This window comes from Pelobates fuscus, chromosome 9, assembly GCF_036172605.1.
Source record: "Pelobates fuscus isolate aPelFus1 chromosome 9, aPelFus1.pri, whole genome shotgun sequence".
Lineage (NCBI taxonomy): Eukaryota > Metazoa > Chordata > Amphibia > Anura > Pelobatidae > Pelobates > Pelobates fuscus.
In genome coordinates this window covers 33,411,375-33,435,704 of record NC_086325.1, presented here as the reverse complement: position 1 = coordinate 33,435,704, position 24,330 = coordinate 33,411,375, and the positions used below count along the sequence as shown (strand labels likewise).

The 24,330-nt window shown below is 36.9% G+C and overlaps 1 protein-coding gene across 1 annotated transcript in view; it reads right to left on the bottom strand.

Annotated features, from left to right (window-relative positions):
- Window positions 1-5,233: 5,233 nt before the first annotated feature.
- Window positions 5,234-24,330, bottom strand: part of KLHL4 (kelch like family member 4) — a 133,806-nt gene continuing 114,709 nt past the window's right edge. The window contains exons 7-11 of the mRNA XM_063431864.1: window positions 14,459-14,683; window positions 11,976-12,138; window positions 8,896-9,108; window positions 7,540-7,711; window positions 5,234-5,903 (exon numbers count right to left, since the gene is read on the bottom strand). Of these exons, the coding sequence (XP_063287934.1) occupies window positions 5,844-5,903; window positions 7,540-7,711; window positions 8,896-9,108; window positions 11,976-12,138; window positions 14,459-14,683 (833 nt within the window). The 3' untranslated portion in view covers window positions 5,234-5,843. The remainder of the gene's footprint in view (window positions 5,904-7,539; window positions 7,712-8,895; window positions 9,109-11,975; window positions 12,139-14,458; window positions 14,684-24,330) is intronic.

The window sequence follows — 24,330 nt, the reverse complement described above, 5'->3', positions numbered from 1 at the left end:
CATACCCTTATACTGGCCTGCCTTGTCTGTGCCTTTATAATTGGCCTGCTTTGTCTGTGCCCCTTGATTGGCCTGCTTTGTCTGTGCCCCATGATTGGCCTGCTTTGTCTGTGCCCCATGATTGGCCTGCTTTGTCTGTGCCATACTATGCATGCTATTGGACTGGTGGCTCCATACCCTGGATACGGTTTGTTGAGCCTGCATGCATTATTACTTGCCTCTGCCAACACTAGGGGTGCTGCCCCTTTTGCCTGCTAATGATACCTGTTTTCTAGCTTCGTAGGTATCAAGTATCATAGACTCAGACTTTATGGACGCCTCTGCACAGGAGCAGAATTTGCAGGCTTTACTTAAGGCGGCTGTGACCGCATCTGTTGAAAAAGCCCTGGCTAGGGCCCTCCCTCAACCACATACGGACAGGGGTGTGTGTGGAACCCCTCATTTGGCAGAAGACTCGGATGAGTCAGACTCTCAGGTGCGAGAGCAGGCAAGTGCGCGAACGCGCTATTGAAAGGGTGAAGACCCTGAACCACGCTCCCGGACGGGCAAGACTCCGGCGAAGTGACGTAGTTTGAGGTTGACAACCTCGCCGGCCAGGCGCCACCGCCTATCGGGCGCAGGGGAGGAGGCCTCCTTACCCCCCCACCTTGGCCGCGCCGGGTGTGTGGCGGGCAGACCAGCCTCCCTTAGATGGAGAAGATGTTTGGGTTGAGGACCTTGGCGAGGGTCCCGGTGGACGCTGGGAAGAGGAAGACGCGCCACCGACTAGGGCCCCCACGACAATGTTGGGGGACGATACCCTTTTGGGCACTACTGGAGAACCTCTGTTAGAGCCTCAATCTATCCGACGCCCCAGGTCCTCGGACTAGTCACTGCCCGACCACTTGGCACAATTCGTGCGCTACTAGGTCCGTAGACCCCTTGGAAGTGAGGCCTGCAAGAAGCTGCGGGCGGAATGCCCCAGACCGGTACTGCCGGACAGGGTGGCGGTTACCCCGGATGTTGGCCCTAACAGACGAGGCCTTCATAGAAGGTAGGGCTCTGGACCCAACCACCATGAGGGACTGGGCACTTCGTTCCATTTGCCTGCTGGGCAGTGCCACTGTGGCCCTTTGCACGAAACCCAGGAAGACGGCACTCTTCCATATGGACAACAAGCTGTCAGATTTGGGAGCCGAAGATGTGGGTCCCCTGGCTAAAGGTCTGCTGTTCAGGGAGCCTTTCGTTGAGGAACTGCAGAAACAGGTTATTCTGTTTACCTCCCGGGACAAAGCGAAGTCTTCGATCGGGAAGGTCTTCCGCCCACGGTTACCTTCAGACGTATGGGTCCTTGGGACAGTGCGGAGTTAGGTCACAGACTTCCACTCTTCCCCTACACAGGTTGGACGCCCGAGGATCCCCGTCATCACAAGAGGCCAACAGCCCTTGTTGGAGGTGGAAGTTCGAGCTCCGCTAGCCAAAGGCGCGGTCCTACAGGCCCCGGATTTGGGGGGTTTCGTCAGCTCGATTTTCTCCTGGTAAGGGAGAAGTCTGTAGAATTCCGTCCAGTGATCAATTTAGGAGAAATGAACGCCTTTGTGGTATACAACCACTTCGAGATGGAGGGCATTCACCTTCTTAGATGCCTTCTCTGGCCAGTAGACTGGGTCACGAGACTGGACCTAGAAGACGCTTACCTCTCCGTCCCGGTGGACGGGGCCTGTCGCAGTCCCCTCTGATTCGTATGGAAAGACTCTCCGTACCAATTCCCATGCCTCCCCTTCGGCCTCAGCTCGGCCCCTTGGTGCTTCACCAAGCTCCTGAAACCGGTGGTCACCCAATTCAGATCAGAGGCCGTACGCTGCATCATCTATCTGGACGACTTGCTTATCTTTGCGAGGACCCCGCCGGGCTCAGATTTCGGACGCGCTCTGCGTTTTCCTCGTTGGAATGCCTGGGGTTCGTGGTCATTCTGAAGAAATCGGCCTTGGAGCCTGCGCAGACGGGGGAATTCTTGGGTTTCGTAGTCGTTGCGCAAGACTGCATTCTCCGCCTGCCTGTGGCGAAGATAACGGCCATTTGGAAGGAGATCAGACGTGTTTTCGACAAGACCGGACTCCCCTCCGGAGGTTGGCTCGCATGGTGGGTCTCCTCTTGGCCTCGATACAGGCGTTATACCCGGGCCCACTACATTACAGGGCCATGCAGCGGCTGAAGGCGCACTCTCTACGCAAGAGACCCTCTTAGGACCAGATGATCTCCCTGGCCTCGGACGTGCAGGCCGGATTGAGCTGGTGCCTCCTGCATATATCCGCCTGGAACAGCAAGGCGATATTCGGGATGACCCTGGACTTTTTCAGGGGTGCCTGGAATGTCGAGGCGTTATCGCAGTCGGCTAGTGGCCTTCTCTGGGATTCCTGGGCCTCTGGGATGAGGAGGTGTTATCTCTCAACATGGAGCTCCTGGTGTCGCTGGTGCTTGGAACGGGATACCGATCCCTTTACGGATCCTGTATCTAGCGTGCTGAATTTCTTGTCTCATCTCTTTGACCTGGGTCGGTCATCTCGCTCGGTTATCGTGGTTAGATCAGCTATCTCGACGGCACATGTCCCGCTTCGAGTTTTTCCCCATCGGCCAGGATCCGCTAGTCTGCAGGCTCCTACGTGGAATGAGACTGGTGCGCCCTCCGGCGCCCAAGTATTCTTCCCTCTGGGACGTGCGTTTGGTTTTGGCGTTCTTTCGGAATTGGCCTGATAACCAGGACCTTTCTCTTCGCCAGCTTTCAGCAAAATTTGCCCTCTTGTTGTGTCTGGTCTCGTTCAGACGTGTTTCGGATGTCCGGGCCTTCGATGTCGGCGCTTTCTCGTTTTTCTCCAGAGGGGATCTCCGTCAAGGTGCTTAGACGTACCAAGTCGGAATCGACGGTTGTATCATGCCCTTACTTCTAGGACTCGCCTAAGCTTCGTGTAGCGAAGGCACTGGCGCAATGGATAAGATGTCTTTTTGGCTCTGGCAGGCGTGGATGCGACCTTCGGAGCGCTTTTTGGTTAGGGGCGCCGCAGCTTCCGGAGCTTTTTTGGCGAGCGCTTCCCTTCAGGACATTTTGTGTTCGGCGGACGGGTCCCGTGTAGAGTTTTTTCGCCTATTTTACTTTAGACCGTCGGAACATGCTTCTTTTGCTTTGCTGTCGGAGCGTTAAAACAGCAAATATGAAGCCTCCTGTCATGCTATAAAATTGTAGATTATACTAGCTTTAGTGTAACTATAATCTTAATTTTATTAATGACAGGAGGCGAATATTTCCCACCCAATTTGATTTCTTCCCCCCCTTGTTTTGGATGGATTGCATTGATTGTATTTCTGTTGATTTGTCTGATTATCTGGGCTAGGTTGGTGAGTCTGGGGTGATGTTGTGGGAAGTGCATGTTATACTGTATTGACGGTCATTAGTATGTATTTCGTGTCTTTATTCTATCAGTACTGGATCGTGGGATTTATGTTTTATCAGTACATTTCGTTCACTAATCAGTGTTTTCGATTCTGTTTATTTCGTTTCAGTTTAATGGTTCGACTTCAGTTCATAGGATCGGACGTTTGGCGGGTTAAAGATCAAGTTCATCCATTATCCGAAGTTTTTCCAGATGACATTCATCGTTATGTTGTGAATTTTTCTTTATTTAGTTATTGTCATTGTTGTGTACGTTACGTTGTCGCAGCGTGAAAGAGGAAATGGTGGTTTAGGAGGAGCCTTATATAGATACCTTATGTTTTTGTCTTTGGTGTTTATCTCTCTGTTAATGTGCTGCTGTGGAGTTCTAGTAAAGAGAGACTTAAGCAAATATTCGCCTCCTGTCATTAATAAAATTAAGATTATAGTTACACTAAAGCTAGTATAATCTACAATTATCCACAATGAAATTCTTAGTAAATAAACATAACTTGTTTTCTTTTAAATAGCCTTAAATAGAGAAATTGAGTTTGGTGATTTTGCTAATATGGCTTCAAACTTGGTGAATTAGAGATTTAATTAAAATACGCGTATCCTAAATTTTGCTGATTTGTTCTTAAATCACCAGGAACTCTAAACTAAGTGCATAAACTCAAATATCGGTAACAATATTGTGTCTCTAAAAAACATTTGGTCAATATCCCAAGTGCATGTATACACGTTTCCAGACCTTTACAGAATTGTGACGTCACTAGTTTTATAATCTAGGGGGTTAAAACTCATCAACTCTTTCAGCATGAATTGCAGTTATATAATGGAGAGGTCATTAAGGAGTTTAAAAGATAAACTGATAATGTTTAATGTTAATGTAACTTAATGCACAAAAAATATTTGCGAACATTTGTTATTTTAGTAATGGCTTACAAATGTTCAAGAATAATCTTCTACATGGAGTACTGTATTATTTCAATAGTTTTTCTTTTTATGGGTCATATTAAGTCAATTACATGAGCCTTTGAATGTCAGTGACCTTTAAAATAATGCATTATAAAATAATAAATTTTCTTCTGAAGTCAAACGAAAAGCTCCCTAATTGCTGGTTGAAAATGCATCCTAAAAGTGCAACAATCTATATTTATCAGATACCAGCTTCTGAAAAACAATCAATGACCTCTTAGTTCCCTATAGCCACTTAAGCCATTTTGATGTTAACAAAGCCTATAGGCAAGTATAGATCACAGAAATGAAAACAAACTGGGATTCTTAGTATTGTGCATTTCTTGTTGTTCGGTTTCTGGAATGTAATATAATGTATTCTGCCGTAAGTGTATATTGCCTTTTTATAGATACACTTGCTGGAAAGGAATCTTTTAAATGCTGAAATGTACATTTTATAGTCCTATGCCCCTAAACATTGTTACATTAGTTCATTGATCTTTAACCCCTTAAGGACCAAACTTCTGTAATAAAAGGGAATCATGACATGTCACACATGTCATGTGTCCTTAAGGGGTTAAATAAATATGGTAAGATTTAAGTTGGTTACAATCCCCATCAAAAGTAATTAAACACAAAAATCAACAAGGTAGGTAACATGGAAGTACAAATACATGGAAGCCAGTATATCATTTTGTATTTTCTATATAGTGCTCTAATTATTCTATGTATTTTTTGTTTTTATTAATAAAGTTGTCTTTATTTAAATGTTTAAGCTTTTCTTTTTCCCACTGTAGATTTTTTTTTCAAACAACTTTATAAACAATGTATGTACAATATCTCAGATAAAAAAAATAATCTATGATGGGATAAGATGAACATATTTATATAAAGACAATTTTAGAAACAGCTTGAGTTAAGAACTGCTGTTATAAAGGAGTATACATTGTCACCCTGCAAATGGATACAACCACTCCCCCCTTTTCAGCACAGAACAAGGTCTAACTGTTTGTAGAAATTGAATTAACAAGCATTTCTTTTTTTAATCCTTTTCCGTCAGATATTCCCTTTGATAAAAAATATTTCCTTTAACTATCATTTTATATAATGAGAAATATTAAAATATAAGCAACTAGGCAAAGGTCATCTTTAAAGATGTTACATAAAATATATTTTAAAGACAAAGTTTTGGTTTTCTCTATGTGTGAAATGTATCAATATCCCCAATAAACGTCAATTGTTTTCAAAAAGTTGAATATTTTTCACACAGATTGTATCCTAAATAATTAAAGTCATAGGACAATTGGCAGAGGCTGTTTTTTTTTTTCTAATGTTCCCACCATGTCAAGGCCAGTGAATTAAGGTCACAGAAGACTGGAGAAGAGGAGGTTTGCTTATGATGTCTATATGGACTTCTTAAATCCAGCTCTGAGCAATGTCCTTCACCGGAGAGTCTTTAAGGGTACTTGAAAAATATCTGTCATGGTAGCTTGATTACAACAACAGAAGCTCCTGCCCTTCCAATGTTCAAAGAGACATCCTATTACCAAATAAAATAAAAAACATTATATTACATGTCACAACATCATCAACTGCTAAGGGCTATTTATAAAATGCTTAAGTACTTGTTCAGAATTGCACATTAGCGTAGACCTTTATTTTTTAAAACTTTGGAGTGTTTAACAAGAGACCAAGTTATTTACTAGAAAATCCAATAATAGTTAGTAACATTTAATGTAAACGTATCAATGGAAAATGTTCAAATCAAATTTTGTTCAATTCTAGTAAGCTAATTTTGACATGCAATATTGTAATGTAACACTAGAGGGTGCCAGATACATAGTATTGAGTTCCACAACATCAATTTAGTATACTAGACTGTTCTCACATGTGAAAGCCCCCAAAATGTCTATCATAAAATATAAGTTTTTGCCCCCCCCCCCAAAAAAAAAAAAAAAATATTTCTACATGCTTAATGCTATTTTATTTGTATTTAAAACATATATATAAATATAAACTTCCGCAATCAAGCAAGTTTTAGTGCCATTTTATTTTTGTGAAAGACAAACTATTTGGGATTAGTTATAATATTAATAATGAAGAGTTGTGAGAATTTTTTTTTTTTTTGTGATTTATAGTCATAATAATTATATTAAAGTATTTAACCAGGAACAGAACATTTCTCTAATCTTCAAGTATGTTATCACTCAACTTAGTAAAAGTCGTATCAAAAAAGGAGACTGAAAGGACAACATGACCTTAAAATTAAACCAGAAAATCAGACATACTTATAGAGAAAATGGCTCTAAACTTTACAGCTATATCAACCAACTATCTGCTAGAAAATATATGGTGGTTAGCTTGTAGCAGATTTATAAACGCATTGGCTGTTATAAAATATAATGTTTGTATATGAAATCTAAGAGCAATCATGATATTGTATACTCATAATAATCTTGCTCTCATATATCACCTTGTCACATGGAATTCCCATCCACGTTTGAAGGGGGCCTTTTAAGTGGATTTTGATTGATCCTTAAGTAACACTCTAAGCACCATGACCGCTAGAGTTTATTCTAAGCAGTATCACATCTACCCCATCAGACTTAGAAATTGAAAAGAAGTAGCTTTGTTTCTCTATTATCTCCCTTAATTAATTTATGATAGGCTGTGAGAACTGGTTTAAATCTCCCCCTTAGTTCATAACTTCTAATTTCCATACATGTTTATCATATTTGGACAAGCAAAGTACAAGTGATATTTCCACAATATTACATCTGTGGCTAAGGGACCAGGTTTTGGGTGCCAGGAAAATCACAGTTTTCATCAGCATTCAAAAGCAGTGTGACTTGGACTACAGTAAAGAAAGCTCCCAAAGACTCATTGAACTAAGGCTCCTACAATAAGGTATAGTGCAGGGATGGGGAACCTTTGGACCTCCAGATGTTTTGGACTACATCTCCCATAATGCTCTTACAGCCATAATGCTGGCAAAGCATCAAGGGAGATGTAGTCCACAACATCTGGAGGGCCAAAGGTTCCCCATCCCTGGTATAGTGGATATGTAGCTGAGAATGTTTCATTAGGTCATTTAACTAAGGCTCCTACAATAAGGTATAGTGGATATGTAGCTGAGAATGTCTCATTAGGTTAGGATGATACCTATCTTCACTTACCTCTGTCCATTCATTGGTTTGAGCATCATAAGATTCAACAGTGCTAAGGTATGTTTGTCCATCATAACCTCCCACAGCATATAACTTGTCTCCAAGACAACAGACTCCAACTGCATCTCTGGGGACACTCAACGGGGCCACTGTTGTCCAGTTATCTGTTTTTGGGTCATACCTTGAATTTAAGAAATAATGTTACAGCAACCATTTTAAAAAATCTGTAAGTCTATTCAGCAATTAACATATATTGTAAGTTTTTTGTTTACCTAGGCACTCTGTATACTGTTAGGAAAAGTATGATATATGCAAAGAACAAAGCTACGCTCACCCTATACAAACGCATGTAAATTAAGCATTAAGCATTATTTCTACATTTGTAATAAGATATTTTTGAGTACTAACTTTATACTACTGTACACTTGACTTCCAGACTTTGTAAATGATATATGGGGAAAAGGCGTCATTCTCCAGAATTATTCATTTCTCGTTTTGGCAATATCATATATAATACAAAGGCAATGGTAGCCAGCAGCTCTCGCAACCTCTGTATATAACATGTTTATTCTACACAAATTGTAAAAATATAATAATACAAAACACAAATTTACAGAAGTCATTTATAATTAGTTATTAATATTGGATTAGCAGTCAATGTATGCTAAATAAAAAAAAGCCAGATGACTTTTTTTTTACTTTACATGACTCCAAGAAACTGGATTTCTGGTGGTGGTATATTTTTTTGTTAAATTACTTGGTAGCAAAAGGTTCATATCATAATCAAGAGTTGTCTTTAAAAAGAAAACCCATTTTTTCTTACTATTGGGAGTAACTGCCATGTAAGACAAATTAAGGCTTTGGTAGCATATTAAGGCTTTGGTAGCATATTGTGTGAATGACGGAGCTCAATGCATAAATGGGTATTTTAAGAACCATAAATGCTACATGTCAGTAGAGTAGTTATGGTGCAACTAGTCTATGAGTGTCTTCCAGTTGAGGGCAAGTTAACCAAGTCTGTCTCTTCTAGCCATGACGGTTGAATGCAATTGATATGAATAACACATTTTCCCAGAGTATATTTGAAAATTATAGAAAGTGTGATGATTTTGTGGATGGCATAATACTTAAAAAATAGTGTAAATTCTGAATTATCAAGTTGGTTGAAGAGGAAGCAGGTTGTGTTCTCCAAGGGACACCCTAGTTTTCTTTATACTACAACAACACAGTTTGACAAAAACAACAGTGAAAGGTGCCAAAAGATAATTTAACAATACTAACTACATTAAACTGTAGAGGGTATGGTGCTTAGATTGTCCCTTAAAGTTTGCCGTTTTAGTCATTGTAACCACAAAGCAGACTTACCTTTCCACACAGTCTGACAACCTAGAACAATGATTTGATGCTGGTGCATCATGACCTCCAACTGCATACAGAAATCCATTGTATGTTGCAACTCCAACTCCTCCTCTTCGTTTTGACATAGAAGCACACATACTCCACTTGTTAGTGTGAGGATCAAAACACTCCATAGACTTCAAGCAAGAACTCCCATCTCTTCCTCCAACTGCATACAATCTACAAAGAAATTGGTTAGAAATATTAGCTCAACATGATGTTTCAAATAGGATGGGTTGCATTCAAACATTAAAAACGGAAGGACAGTGCCAGGGGTCTCCAGACACTATGACCACTTCAATGAAAGAGGTTTGATGCTTATAGTAGCCTATTGATCCACTTTTTGGTAAACACTTCTACTTATATACTTAGACCACTTACACATGTTAAATTTGGCTTCTTTTCTCATTTGACTTGGCCCCTTTTGTTTATGATCAACCCATGATCACACCATTTAAAAATAAACAATACAAATTGGTTTTAAACCTACATACATTCAAGCAGCCAGTCAGTCTCCACATACCAGCAGCTCTTCATCCAGCGAGGTCATCAGATTTGATGACTTTTGCTCACTCCAATGCAAGATGATGACGAAGAATTTTGATACCTATGGCCCATTGCATCTAATGTTTTCAAAAGTCTTAGAGGGAGAGCCCTTAGAGCAGGGGTAGGCAATCTTTGGTACTCCAGGATCAAGGGAGACTTAGTCCACAACATCTGGAGTGCCAAAGCTTGCCTACCCCTGCTCTAGAGTATGTTAATCATGTTCTCTGATAAATGTAAACATTGACATTTGTCACAAATGGCAATGTCTTCATTTGTCACAGAAAAAAAGGACATCATCTCAGCATCACAACCACTACATTTAGATATAGGATTTTGGTACTTTAACTGTCCCTTTCCAAGAGGAAGACAATTCATAAATCTCTTCTCAACTAGTTAAACACATCAAACAGCTGTATATAAAAGTAACATTTCAACATAATTAACTATGGTACGATACTTCTGTTTATGACATTATAATGTGTACTACATTAAGTTGCAAATGAACACAGATTTTCCAAGGGCATACTTGAAAATTATAGAAAATGTGATGATGCTGTGCATGGCATAATACCTCATTAATAAAAATAAACAGAAGAGATAGCCCATATGGGCAAAAAACACTTACCACCATCTAGCAGTTATCAGAATATAAAAAAAAAATGTAATTTTTCAGCTGACCTTTAAATAGTTTATTTATTCCTCCTGAATAAATAATGTGTGATTGTGCTATCATTTACTGACTTTTGTAAAATACACACAGAGGAACTTAAACTAGTAATCAGGGGCGGACATGCCAAGAGCAAACATTAATGGCTCAGCTGCCTCTCTACACAAAGGGAGCGTGAAGCCTGCCTTGCAGATGCAGCACTAAGCAAAGCTGAATCCAAAAACTGCCTTGATTGCATATCAGAAGAATGCTTAGCACTGAAACTGTGGCGAGTAGTAAATAACCTATAAATTACATTTTCACGCGTTTTACCCTCTGAAGAAAGCCACTTCTTCTTAGATAGCCTTGTAAAAGTGAAAAATTGTTAAAAGAAAACACTACCAACTGTAGCCACCACATCTTACTGTAGTGGTTATTGTGCTGTGAGCCACTGGATATTATCCCCCAATTTTTTTGTACCTAGTTTATGTCAGTGTGGACTTTTATAGCATGTACACGATGAGCAAGTATTCGCTAGGTTTTGTAACATTAGCTTCTTCATCTGATATCGTACAGTCAGGGGGTGAGCTTATTGCTGTGGCAATTATTCCAAATTGTTGCAGCTCAATGCTATTGTATCCAGGGGAACAGGGGACCTCTTTAATTTAGAATCAGTAGTAATGATTTATCAGCAATACCTCGATAAGAAGAGTATACACTAAATAAAAGTGCACTCTAAAAATGTATTAATATTTCTATTATAATTATTTTCTTGGCTCAAACAAGAGTCTTTATGCCCAAGGGGGGCGAATCCAAAGAGAAAATAAAGCCAAAACACTCAATACAAAATTAATATTTTTTGTATACTATCCCCCCGCCCCAAAAATAGTCGAAAAATAAATAATAAATCCCAAAACACCAAAAGTGACATTGGGGAAATTCAGCAAAAGCTGGTTAAGTTATTTAAAGTTAACGCATTTAGCATCCACACAGGGTGCTTACTCATAAGCAATGAACAATGTATTTGCCTATGACTAAGTACCCTGTGTAGATGCGAAATGCGTTAAGTTTAAATAACTTAACCTGCTTTTGCTGAATTGCCCAATGTCACTTTTTGCTGTTTTGCGATTTATTATTTAATTTTGACTATTTTTTTTTTTTTTGGGGGGGGGGGGGATATTATACAATAAATATTAATTTTGTATTGAGTGTTTTGGCTTTATTTTCTCTTTGGATTCGCCCCCCTTGGGCATAAAGACTCTTGTTTGAGCCAAGAAAATAATTATAATAGAAATATTAATACATTTTTAGAGTGCACTTTTATTTAGTGTATACTCTTGCTGATAAATAATTTTTCCCCTGTGCAGAAATGTTTTTAACAGTTGAAGTTCCGAGCTGCTGTTAAATTCCCACGAGGTATGGGGTTATTGATTATATGCATTCCTTGGATTTCTTTTTTCTTTTTTATGTAGTTATTCAAATAGCATCTTTGCTATTAAAACTATGACACGTCCTGCAAGTTCTTCTTCTTTTCTTATGCAGCATATTCTCGAACACAAATCGTTGACAAATTGACTGGTGAATCAATTTGTAGTGTCACTCATGTTTACTCACCCGCAGAATCTGATGGACAGAATCTGCAACATTCTCAGATTTAAGGACTGCGATGTACATAGCCTGTGGAGATAAACACTATGTTTATGTTCTCCAGAAGGGTATACTTTAAACAGATGGTTTGCTTTCATACATTTCCTGAATAGAATGTGTAATGTGCCCTGACAAAAGATGTGTGCATTTACGTACCTATTTGTCGCACGCAAAAACCTTAGATAGAATTCCTCCATAAATGACTTACTTGCTGTTCAATGCTGCAACTCCCACAGTACTTCTTGGAGTTGACATGCTGGCTACATAATTCCACTGCCTCGCTTGGGGATCCCAACGTTCCACGGTATTAAGGTAACTCCATCCATCATGACCACCGATGGCATACATAGGACCTTCTAGAACAGCAACTCCTGCAGTTAAGTTAGAATTAATGCATAATTTAGTCATGTATGAGAAAACCAAGTGTTTGAACATTTGTATTCATAAATCAAACTTACAGCTGATGTAATCAAGACTAATTAAACAACTGGAAATTAAAGCTATTCTTTCTCTGTAGACTTATAGTACATTGCAAATTTAATCACCCTAGCTAGCAAAGGAACATTATTAATTTAAAAAGCACATCCTTAGTATGGAGTGTTTTGCATATGCCCCGCTTCCTGTGTGATGAAAATATATTTATACACTTTGAAGATTTATAACTCTTGTCTTATTTATTTGCTTACTTAATTAGTAGCTCTGTTCGTTGTTGACAGTTAACACTTGTGGTTTGGGGCAGTCAGTGATTTTCAATACTTCAATACTGGTAAATTGGTTTGCTTGATCTGTGCTAAGAGTTACTTCATATATTGATCCTGATCTTTTACAAACTGCCCACAATAATATCACTTCAGTTATGGTGTGTTTGTTTTCTGTGTGGGATACGTGGAATATCTCAATTTCTACGTGCAAGATATTATGTGTGGTTGCTGGATATGCTGATAATAATTAAGTAAATCCCTAAAATATTTAGTGAAATATTTTAGTAAAATATTGTGTTTATGTTTTTGTTTGTAAAATATTTAGTTTATTTATACAAAGCCATTTTGTGGGGTTTCTGGCTGGAGGCAAAAGGTGCCGATATTGAAAAAGAACATATTGATTAAAATCAATTGTGAATTTTAGGTGTTTGTTGTGAGTTCCCACTCTAGGAAAATGGGACTGTTTTCTGCAGTTTTTTTTTTCCTTCTGTGCATGAGTTTTTGTTTTTAGTTTCTGTCTTTTTCTGCAAAATTTCAGTATTTAATAAATATTATTCAAAATACAATATTAATCATTATCAGATTGAGATAATTTTATTCCAAAGAAATAGAAGCTGAGAAAAGCAATATTTGTATATTATAATCAATATGCTTCTCTAATCATATTAACGTATGGGCAGATATGTCATATCAATGTGAAAGCAGTCATATCATGTTAACGCATAGGCAGACATGTTGTATGGATATACATGACATCTATTTCTGGTGTTGATGACTCACAACAACAACAACAACACAACAACAGATCAGTAGCTTGTGAGATGCGGTCTTAGTTTTAGGAGATAAATGGAGTTTGTTTTTATATATACATACTTTACACATCAGTATAATAAGATGGGCAATCACAGGACATCTTTAAAAAAGTATATGTGTATTTAATCCATAGGAGGTAGCAATGGATGTGTCACCATGTCATACCATGACTGGTCCTTTCTCAAGGCTTGAATCTTGACTTTAGAAAGGACCAGTCAGAGTCCAAAATGCTGATGCATCGTTTGCTACCTTGGTTAAATACACATATATGCTTCCTTGTTCTGGAGCAGCTGGACATGAGTTAAAAGTTAGTGCCTTCATAATGAATGTTGTCTATCTATCTTTCTATCTATCTATCTAATTTTCTATTTCTTTTATCAAAGAACAGATTCTATGGAAGAATTCAGTAGGACCTGAAGGAAAAAGAATTACCTCCCACTAAGGAAACAACCTTTTTTTTTCAAAGTTACATATTATTGAGTATTTCATATCTAACATAATCAGGCATAAAAACAATAATTTAATTCTGCCTAAAACAGAAGCCTTACCAAGTTAGCAGATATTGTAGAGTGTTGGAGCATCAGACATCTCATGAGTGTGTTTGACAAACTCCAACAGCAGGTGGGGTTGTAGTCAATGTATGGAGTCACACAGGATTATAAACTAAACACTGAATTAGAGCACATCAAACCTGAATTGCAGCACTGAGGGTAATATAGCCAAGGTGCGATGCCAAGTGAAATTTTTATACTCAATCAGTTATTTTAGTCTCAGTTTTGCCAATTGGATTTAATTTGCTAAATTCAGAGTTTGTTGAATAACCCTAATAGAATGTATCTTAGTATTCGGAATGCCATCTTTTGCTGTACATGGTATTGAAGAAAAACACTTGTGTTTTATATAAAAGACTACATTCTAGTAAACACACTAGGTGTACATTCCAGAAAAGAAAAAAACTGAGTAGTCCTAAAAGCTTCCACGGAAGATCTAGTTAATCAATAAAAATACCAGCATCATTGTACTGTGTGTAAGGAGCTGAAAACAAAAAACTCAATTACGATAGATCCTTTTTAAGTAAATTAACATTGTAAACAGCAGGCTTTTCACACAGCATCTAAATTATTCTAGTTATTGTAAAAGATTTTATAGTATTCCATAATAGCTTAATTATTCTTACCCAAACCGTGTCTGTGGGTTGACATAGGAGGCATTATAGACCAAACCTTTGTTGCCGGATTGAAACACTCCACGGTATTTGATGTTTTCAGTCCATCTCTCCCCCCAACCACGTAAAGTTTATTGTCAATAACTGCTACTCCAAACTGCAGGCGTCTACCGTTCATGGTGCTAATTTGTATCCAGCTGTTTGTCCTCAAGTCATACTTCTCAATGGTAGTGGCACCTGAAATAAGCGATCATTTTTAATAACTTGCTATATGCAGCCATTAGCATTTTTTTTCAATCAGCAGCTGCTTTAAACTACACAAATATATTATTTAAGCAAAGGATTACAGAAACAAATAATTTAAAGCTATGGAATTTTATTCTTTAATTATTCGATAGACGTTGACTCTTGCTAGCTGGGTGCTCACTAATACTTTTGCATGAAAACTGTTTTCTCACGGTGCATAGCTGGGTTAGTAAATTCAGAGAGCTGTCTCACATTCACACCTTTGACTGCATTCTCCTATGCTTCTCCTGTTCCACAGAATGTCTTAACTGGCAACCCTACACTGGGCTTTGGTTGACACTCATTAGTCAGATACCGACCTAATGGTTATATGCCATTTCTTTCATAATCTTGCTACATAATTCTCTTCTGTAAATCTATTATCTCGTTATACAGACTCCAGGTATTCTGGTATAATGTAAAATGTATGCAAAAATGTATTCTTGTAAAATGTATGCAAAAATAGGTCAATTGGAAAAATAATGAGTGGAAAGATGTTGGCTTAAGTTTGCTATTAAGTCATTAAGTCACCCCAAACTTTTTTTTCCAAATGTTGATATTGTGATTCACACCATATGAGGCATGTATCTTAACAATATTGATAATAATATTCCAACTGGTGTAAGGCTAAAATGACAGAAACCAAAAATGCAAATATGGTGTAGTATTTCAATTTTATAAAGAAATATCTTGCAATCCAAGTGAACCACTCACATGTGATAGGGCTAAATAGTTAGCCCTCCTTAATGCGTCTATTAAGGAGGACTAACTATTTAGCCCTATCACATGTGAGTGGTCAATGGGCCAATTTAAAAACATATATTGTTTTCTAAATTTCAACAACAAAAAAATAGATGCATACAATCAAAAGTCAAGGCTATATAAATAATATGATGACCCGTAAAAAATATATACATATGGCATTAACTAAACTTTTCTTTATTTTGCTTTGAAAAACAGCTTGCAAAACTACAGGTACAATAGTCAAATATAAAAACAAAATCTGAAATGTAAGAATGGTAATAGTTTTAACCCAAATTTTCAAGTTGGTTTGTTTCTCCACCCAGTGCTACTTCATCTGGTACATTACTATTGTCGGGATCATCTATCAGTGAACAAGCCGGTATGGCAAATAGCCAAATGCTTGTGTAAGTAGCGGTATCTGTAACCACACATACTCACTTTCTCTTATCTTGTAAGCAGCTGAATTATCAATGTTTTTACTTGTTTATTTTTTCCAATAAATTGTTATTACATTTTAAAATATCCACTAGTTTGTTAGATAGACTATACTATTATCCATTTCTTTGTATTCTCTCCTTTATGTACATGACTCCACATGGACCTCCTCTTGAGCTATATTAAGTATTCATATTTACATTTGTACTTTATATGCACAATTGATCTATGACCACTACCTATTTATGGGTTCCGCTTATATCCTGTATCTATAACTATCTTCTATTTTGTGCTGATCACCTTTGGGGGCTCGAGCACTTGAGTGTGTAGCTGCATCTTTTATATAATACTATACCATAGTGTATTTCAAAAGTATATTACTACACTTATATGATCACTTCTTAAAGGGACACTGTAGTCACCAGAACTACTACAGCTTATTGAATTTGTTCTGGTGAGTAGAATCATTACCTTCAGGCTTTTTGCTGTAAACACTGTCTTTTCAGAGAAAACACAGTGTTTACATTACAGCCTAGTGATAACGTCACTAGCCACTCCTCAGATAGCTGTTAGAGATCCTTCCTGGGTCATGGCTGCCTAAAATGCATCCAAACATTTGGTGTCTCCTCCCTCTGCATGCAGACACTGAACTTTCCTTATAGAGATTCATTGATTCAATTCATCTCTATGAGGAGATGATGATTGGCCAGGGCTGTGTTTGAATCATGCTGGCTCTGCCCCTGATCTTCCTCTTTGTCAGTCTCAGCCAATGCTATGGGGAAGCATTGTGATTGGATCAGGCTACCACTTCTGATGATGTCAGCACACTGCTTGTTTTTCTGAGTCTAACAGCATGCAGAGTTGCAGCTTCAAGCTTGAATACAGTAAGATTTTTACTATATTTATGGAGGCATGAGGGGCCCAGGGGGGCTAGATAGTGGTAACACTATAGGGTCAGGAATACATGTTTGTGTTCCTGACCCTATAGTAATCCTTTAAGGAGTTGTTTTTTCCCATTTTTTCCCTCCTTTTGAATGCCTTTTTAGCATTTTTACCATTTTGCATTTTTTCAATTAAACAGAAGAAACTATGAGGTCATATGATAGGAAGTGGTGACTATGAGAGGAATATTTTGGTGATTTTTAGAAATTGGCAATGGTGTTACAAACATGTTCCACTTGACATACTGATGTATGACCAGAGATAAGGTGCAAATTAAAAATCCTATTTTGCTTAGCTTTCTCAGAATTGTACTTTTTTTGCTTTTCTTCTTTTTCTTAATGCTCTTCTCTGCTTCTCAAGCATTTTTCTTGTTTTGCCATTTTTTTCCCCTCTCAAGTGCAATATCCATTGTACTATGTTGTGGTCTAAGGAAGCAATGCTTATAGATTTATTGCACTGAGCATTGAGTGCTCTTTATTTCTTTTGAATCCATTAGATATTGTATCACGTATATATCCCATGAACCCTTTTAAAAGTGTATCATATAAGGTACATAGTAGGTATGTGTGTCTTTCAAAATCCCCCCCAAAATTGGAAATTTTTTAAAGACAATTAACTAAATACATTTTCACGTTAATTATCTTACACTTGAAGAATGGGTCACTGAATTAATGTTATGCTTGCAGAATATCTCGTGGTGGTAATGTCATGTGCACAATTTGTATTCTTGTCATGAAAAGTTAATTCCTTCATGACAATTAGCATGTTCTGGCCATTGTGATATCATAGAATTTTTCTTACCCATGACTGGTGCAATGATTTTTGACTGTCTCTTTCCCCCCAGTCCCTCTGTGTTTCTCTTCCCCCTAAACCTCACTGTGCTTGCCCTCCCACCGAACCTGTCTGTCTCTCTTTCCCCAGCTCCTTTTGTGTCTCCATCCTCTTTGTGTTCTCTTCCCCTTTGTTTCTGCAGTGTCTGATTTTTTCCATGCACCATGAGTGAGCAGACAGTGGTAGATAATGTTCTGTGTCCTCTACCTGGTCTGACAGGAAGTTGCTCACTGAGTGCACTGAGCAACTTCATGTCAAACTGGATAGAGGATACAGAACATCCTCGCCCACATGAAGTCACTGGCATGAGGGGGAGCATTGTGCTGTGCGCTCCCCTCCTGCTAGTCACATGAACATTGTACTTCTGTGCTGGTACACCGTAAGGCTGCAACCCATGCCTCCTTATGGTTGTGGGGGCCCTGGCCTTACCCTTTGACCTAAATGAGTTAAGAATTATTTTGAACAAATATATGTTTTGATGTAAGAATTTAAAAAGCTGTTCGTGAATGTATGTGTGCCTGTTAGTAAATGTTGGAATGTGTCTGTCATTAAGTGTGTGGGTGTGTCTGTCAGTGAATGTGCGTCTGTAAATGTGTATGTCTGTGAGTGAATGTGTGTCAATTTTAGACTTTAACATGTAAAAAATTGGTTGTGGCTGAATCACTTCTTCTGAAAATAACAAAACTTTGGGAAAGTGAATTTCAGCCATATGGATGTTTCATTAACACAAAAAAAGATTTGGAAAATGAATCAGATGAACCAAAAGTTAAAATTGCCAATCACTGTACTGAAAAATATATACATACTATGCAAATTTCCCTCCATTTGTTTACAGGTCAAGTGAGAAAAAAAACTTATAAAGGGAAAAAGAGAAGGAGCAGTAAAATATACATATTTATATATTATATATGCATTCAATATATAATCATATAAATGTAGATGTTTTTACTGTTCCTCCTATTTTCCCTCTATTACTCACTTCTCACTTCATCTGTGACTAAGGTGGAATTGCCACTGGTGGAATTCTGACTTCCGAATGAAACGAACATGTTCATCTAATTTGTTTGCTTCGTGATTCGGTTACATTTCAGAGTTCTGGAAAAGAAGAAATTATCCTAGTGTAGCACCAACGTACTATGCATCACTATACAATATTATTGTAGGGAGTATAACTATCATCATTTTTTATTGCAGTTACAGTCCCTCCATGTGATGATTTGAACTGTAGGTGAGGTGACAACTTGTTCCATAACCCCTGATGGACATAAGTTTATGAGATAACGTCAGTCCCCACAACCAGAATGAGACACTTTTGATTGGATGGCCACATCCTTGTCTGCAAAGTGTGTGTCTATAGCTGCAAACAGAAATAATAAGTAGTGCACCAAGGGACAAGTTATGTACCTTTTTAAAAAAAATATTGGGTCAGTTTTTTTAGTAGACAATACATTTAATGTCCTGTAGTTCACTAAAACTATAAAAAATAATGTGTCCTATATGTCATATATGATGCATTCTGAAAAAAAATACAAATAATAATGCTACAATGGTATCTGCAAAAATGACATCAAGAAAGGGTTAAGAAAACAATATATTCATAATAGAAAATAAATGAATTGCGATATATATTCTGAGAAGAATCAATTAAAAAAACTATTCAAATGTGCATCCATAATTCCTTCAATATACCATTTGGACATTTTTCAGCTTTTCATTTTTGTATACCCAATTTTACATCAATTTAACATCAATTTTCTTAGCGCTTTACATTAATATTTATGTGTATTGTGTGGATTTTCTAATAGAAAAAAATGTGTATGCTATACTTTGCTGACAACCAAACACTATTACTTAGTGAACAACCTTATATTTTTTTAATTAAACAGTTGCCTAAAGCTATATAATAGCATAGCTGAATAATAAAGATTATTAAACTGGAGGAATCGTTGGTGGATACAATATTATTTGTATATCTACTTGGATATATTTAAAACTATATGAATATCAAAATAATCACTTCAAACACTAGAACGGGTGCACACAGCAGTGATTATGGTGCAAGGGAGTCTCCAATGCCTGTCTCCTGTTTGTAGTTGCTCATAAATGTAAGCCTTACTTCTGTGCATTAAAGCAGAACGCAGAAGTATAGGACATCTTGGATATCCAAACTTTTTCATGCTGTTTGTTATTGGTAAAGTACCTGGACAGATAACTTGCATTTTGCAATTCCTGCACCACTTCTCAATCACTTGACATATTGCATGTGTGTGGAATTATGTGAATATGTGTCTACCTTTATGTAAAAGACAGATAAAATTTGTATCTTGTAATACCTTTTTTATTGGACTAACAGAATTTTTTAATGACAAGCTTTCGGGAGAACCTCCCTTTCTCAAGTCTAAAGCATTTCTGAGCAAAGAGGACACATAGAATTCAAAGTTGAGTTGTGATACAGGGGTTAAAGTGACATTAACCCCTGCATCGAAACTCAACTTTGAAGTCTATGTGTTGTCATTACAAAATTATGTTAGTCCAATATAAAAGGTATTACAAAATACAAATTGTATCTGTTTTTTACATCTGCATCACTGGACTAATACGGATACAGTGTCTACTTGTCTAACTTTATTATACATTTAATGCACCCTGTGAAATATTTCACATTGTAATACTGCTGATTATTTAATAATTGTATGGCAACTGATAATTGTTAACCAGTAATTCCAATATGGTGAAACATAATAGAATCATGTGCAAAGTGAACTTTATTTTATCTTGACAGACACCGTTTGGACCATACTGGCCTTTGTTGAGGTAATTAAGAACCTACTGATTTGCACTACAGCTAAGATCAGTATTAGTTCCACCTTCAAAAGAATTCTAGAATTAGCATATGCATTTTTACTTCAAAAATAAATTGTAATTTTTTCAATCTGCACAGATGAAAAAATTAAAATAATATAAAAACAAATCCGATGTTAAAATTAATAATAGGATATTTAGTATGGCAAAAATATATTCTTAGAAAAAGATGTTAGATTGAAATCTAGTTTGAATACCAAATATGGTATTAATATTCATTCACGTCGGTAGAGTAAGACAGCGTGAGTTAAGATATGAAGCCAATTATTTCTTATACTTCATCCTTTTTATTTTTGGGAAGAGAACAAAAGCTTTGAAAGTTTTACCTAAAAAGGCTATTAACATTTATATTTGAACTATTGTGAGTGCTTAAAACTTGAGATTAAGCATCCACTTCTAAACCAGAAATTAGCACATTTTTTTTAAGTCTTCAGTTTGTTCGACATTTAAAACTATGCATTCAATTTATAACCCCAAAGAATATGATTTCAGGTATTTTCAGTATTGTCTAGAAACGCTTTGATTTTAGACTCTAGACTGAAGTGGCATTTATGTATTTCTTGTTTTCCAAGAGGTATATTCATGTCTGCAGTAGAAGACTCCTAAGTGACATTTTATTGATTGTATTTGTCCGGCTGTCACTTTGAATGAAGGTGACACCACGAGTATAATACTAACCCTAATTCTGTCAACCTCAACTTGGGAATTTAAATAATTAATTAGGATAAAACACTAATTGCTTCCACTTACACTCATGCATTTTATTTTTGTCAAATAATTGAGCTCAAAAATGTTGGATAGGAAAAAAATAATCAACATTGTACTTAAAACATTATAAAGTTGATGGGAACAAAATATATATGTATTTTTTTTAAAACTGTAATACAACAATTTTTTGTTATTATTTGTTTCATGCTCAGTTCAAGATGTGGAATATAGTTAACTAGATGGGGGGGCTTCATTTAATAAACAATAATGAGATGTGTCTATCTTCTATAATTACTATTATTATTTTTTTATAAGTAATTCATATTTAAATTCATAATGCTATTTTTACTTTGTGCTGTTACAAAGAAGTATACACTCTAAATTTTGCGCAGATATTGGGAACAGGTCATTTTGTTGACAGTGCACCAACTCATGATTAACCCCTTAGTGACCAGACCGTTTTTCATTTTTCTTACCGTTAGGGACCAGGGCTGTTTTTATATTTCTGCTGTGTTTGTGTTTAGCTGTAATTTTCCTCTTACTCATTTACTGTACCCACACATATTATATACTGTTTTTCTCACCTTAAATGGTCTTTCTAAAGATACCATTATTTTCATCATATCATATAATTTACTATAAAAAACTATTCTAAAATATGATGAATAACTTTAAATAACACACCTTTTCTAATTTTGACCCCCAAAATCTGTTACACATCTATAACCAAAAAAACTTCATGCTAAATAATTTCTAAATTTTGTCCTGAGTTTTGAAATACCCAATGTTAACATGTTCTTAGTTTTTTCTTTTGCAAGTTATAGGGCTATAAGTACAAGTAGGACATTGCTGTTTCAAAATATATTTGTAAAATGTATCAATAGTTACCTTGTAACACTGTCATCTCTCATAAATCTCTGAATCACACCTCACATGTACATATTTTTTTTTAAAGAAGACAATCCACTTTGTCACAAACAGTGCCTAAAGTTGGCATTTATATATGTTTGTGTGTTAAAAAAGCAAAAAACTATTATGAACGCTAACTTTGGCCAGTGTTTGTGACTACTAAAAAAGACTGCACATATCCCATTTGCAATACCTTGGGTTGTCTTCTTTTGCAAATCATATGCCATCATGTTTATTTATGAAATTCTTATTCCTGGGCTACCATACGCTCTCAAAGACAACATAACCAATCTGGCAAATTTCAATGTGGAAAAAATGGAAAATCAAGCCTTACATTTGACTTTGTAACTTTCGAAAACACTATAAAACATGTGCATGGGGGCTCTGTTATACTCGGGAGACATCACTGAACACAAATATTGGTGTTTCAAAACGTATCACAACAATCATATCATCAATGAAAGTGCTGTTTGTGTGTGAAAAATGCAAAAAATGTCACTTTCACTGACAATATCATCGCTGTGATATGTTTTACTGTTTTTAAACACTAATATTTGTCTTCAGCAAAGTCACCCGAGTAAAACAGTACCCCCATGTACAGGTTTTATGGCATTATGTAAAGTTATAGGGTTAAATATAGTGTTAGCAAATTAAATTCTCTGGACTTTCGGCCTGGGTTGTCAGACAGGTCCCTCAAATTGCAATCAATACAATTACTTAATTATGTAAAAATATTCCAAAAATATGCATGTTGCATTTAAATGTATATACATATTTATATATTTGAAGTCTACTTGTATATTTATGAAATTATTTATGTAGTTATGTATATATATATATATATATAGAAAATATCCAATGTGCTGAGAACTGCTGCTATTGCCCGGTGCTGATCCAGCAAAATTAGTAGAAATCCAAATAAACGGAGAGCACTCCAGGGTCTTTGAAGTTAGTTAAAATATAACTTTTAACTCATATCAAGAAATGATAAAATAACATCAATGTTTTGGATCACATCTGGAGCCTTCTTCAGGATGCCACTTCAAAGACCCTGGAGTGCTTTCCGTTTATTTGGATTTACATATATATATATATATATATATATATATATATATATATATATATATATATATATATATAATTCTAAGTGAATATAAATTTATATATATATATATATATATATATTAATATCAAAATACAGTTAGAATAAATTACATATATATATATATATATATAATTCAAATAAATATATATATATATAAATATATATATATATTTATATATATATGTATATATTTATATATATATATATATATATATATATATATATGTATGTATATATATATATATATATACATATATATATATACATATATATATATATATATATATATATATATATATATATATTTATATTTCCTGGCCATATCCATGGCAGCACAACATTGGGTAGCTCCTCCCTATCCCCATTGGACAGGAATAATAATTAAGCCGTATAAGTACCACCTCCTGCCCCTCCTTCCCCAGTCTTTTTTTTCCTGTCCTATCCCTAGGACATGTCGGTCTTTTCAGACTGCTAAATTTTTTCTTTTATGGCTTACCTGAGGATTGGTTCCTCTGGCTCTTGGGGAGTTCACCCTCTCTCCCCTGGGAAGTCTCCAGTATACGGCCCTGCGCAAAGGTGTCCCCCTGGAGAAAACCCCTTTAGTGACCGGGGGTTTTTTCTCTCCATTTTTTCCAGTGAGGACATGGAAAGGTAAATGGAATGCGACCGGTTTCGGTTTCCTGGTTCCCACCAGACTCGAGGTAATGTTATTTTATTTTACCTGTTGGTTTTCCTTTCTTTGGAAAGTTTTTCGTTGAGCGTTCTGGGGTTTCCCTGCATGGCTGTCGGGAACCTCCTGTGCGCCCGCGCGGTGTATAGGCGTCTCCTGTGCGCCCGCGCGGCGTGTAGTGCCCGCGCGGCGTGTAGGCGTGTCCTGTGCGCCTGCGCGGCGTGTAGGGGTCTCCTGGGCGCCTGCGCGGTTCCGGGGACTCTGGGACGCATGCGCGGAATTCGCGCGCAAATCTAGCCGTTTCGCGCGTCTTTTCGATCATCTGCGCATGCGCGATGACGTCAGACGCCTTCTTAAAGCGCCAGGCCTCCTTTTTTTTTTTTGTTGAGTTTT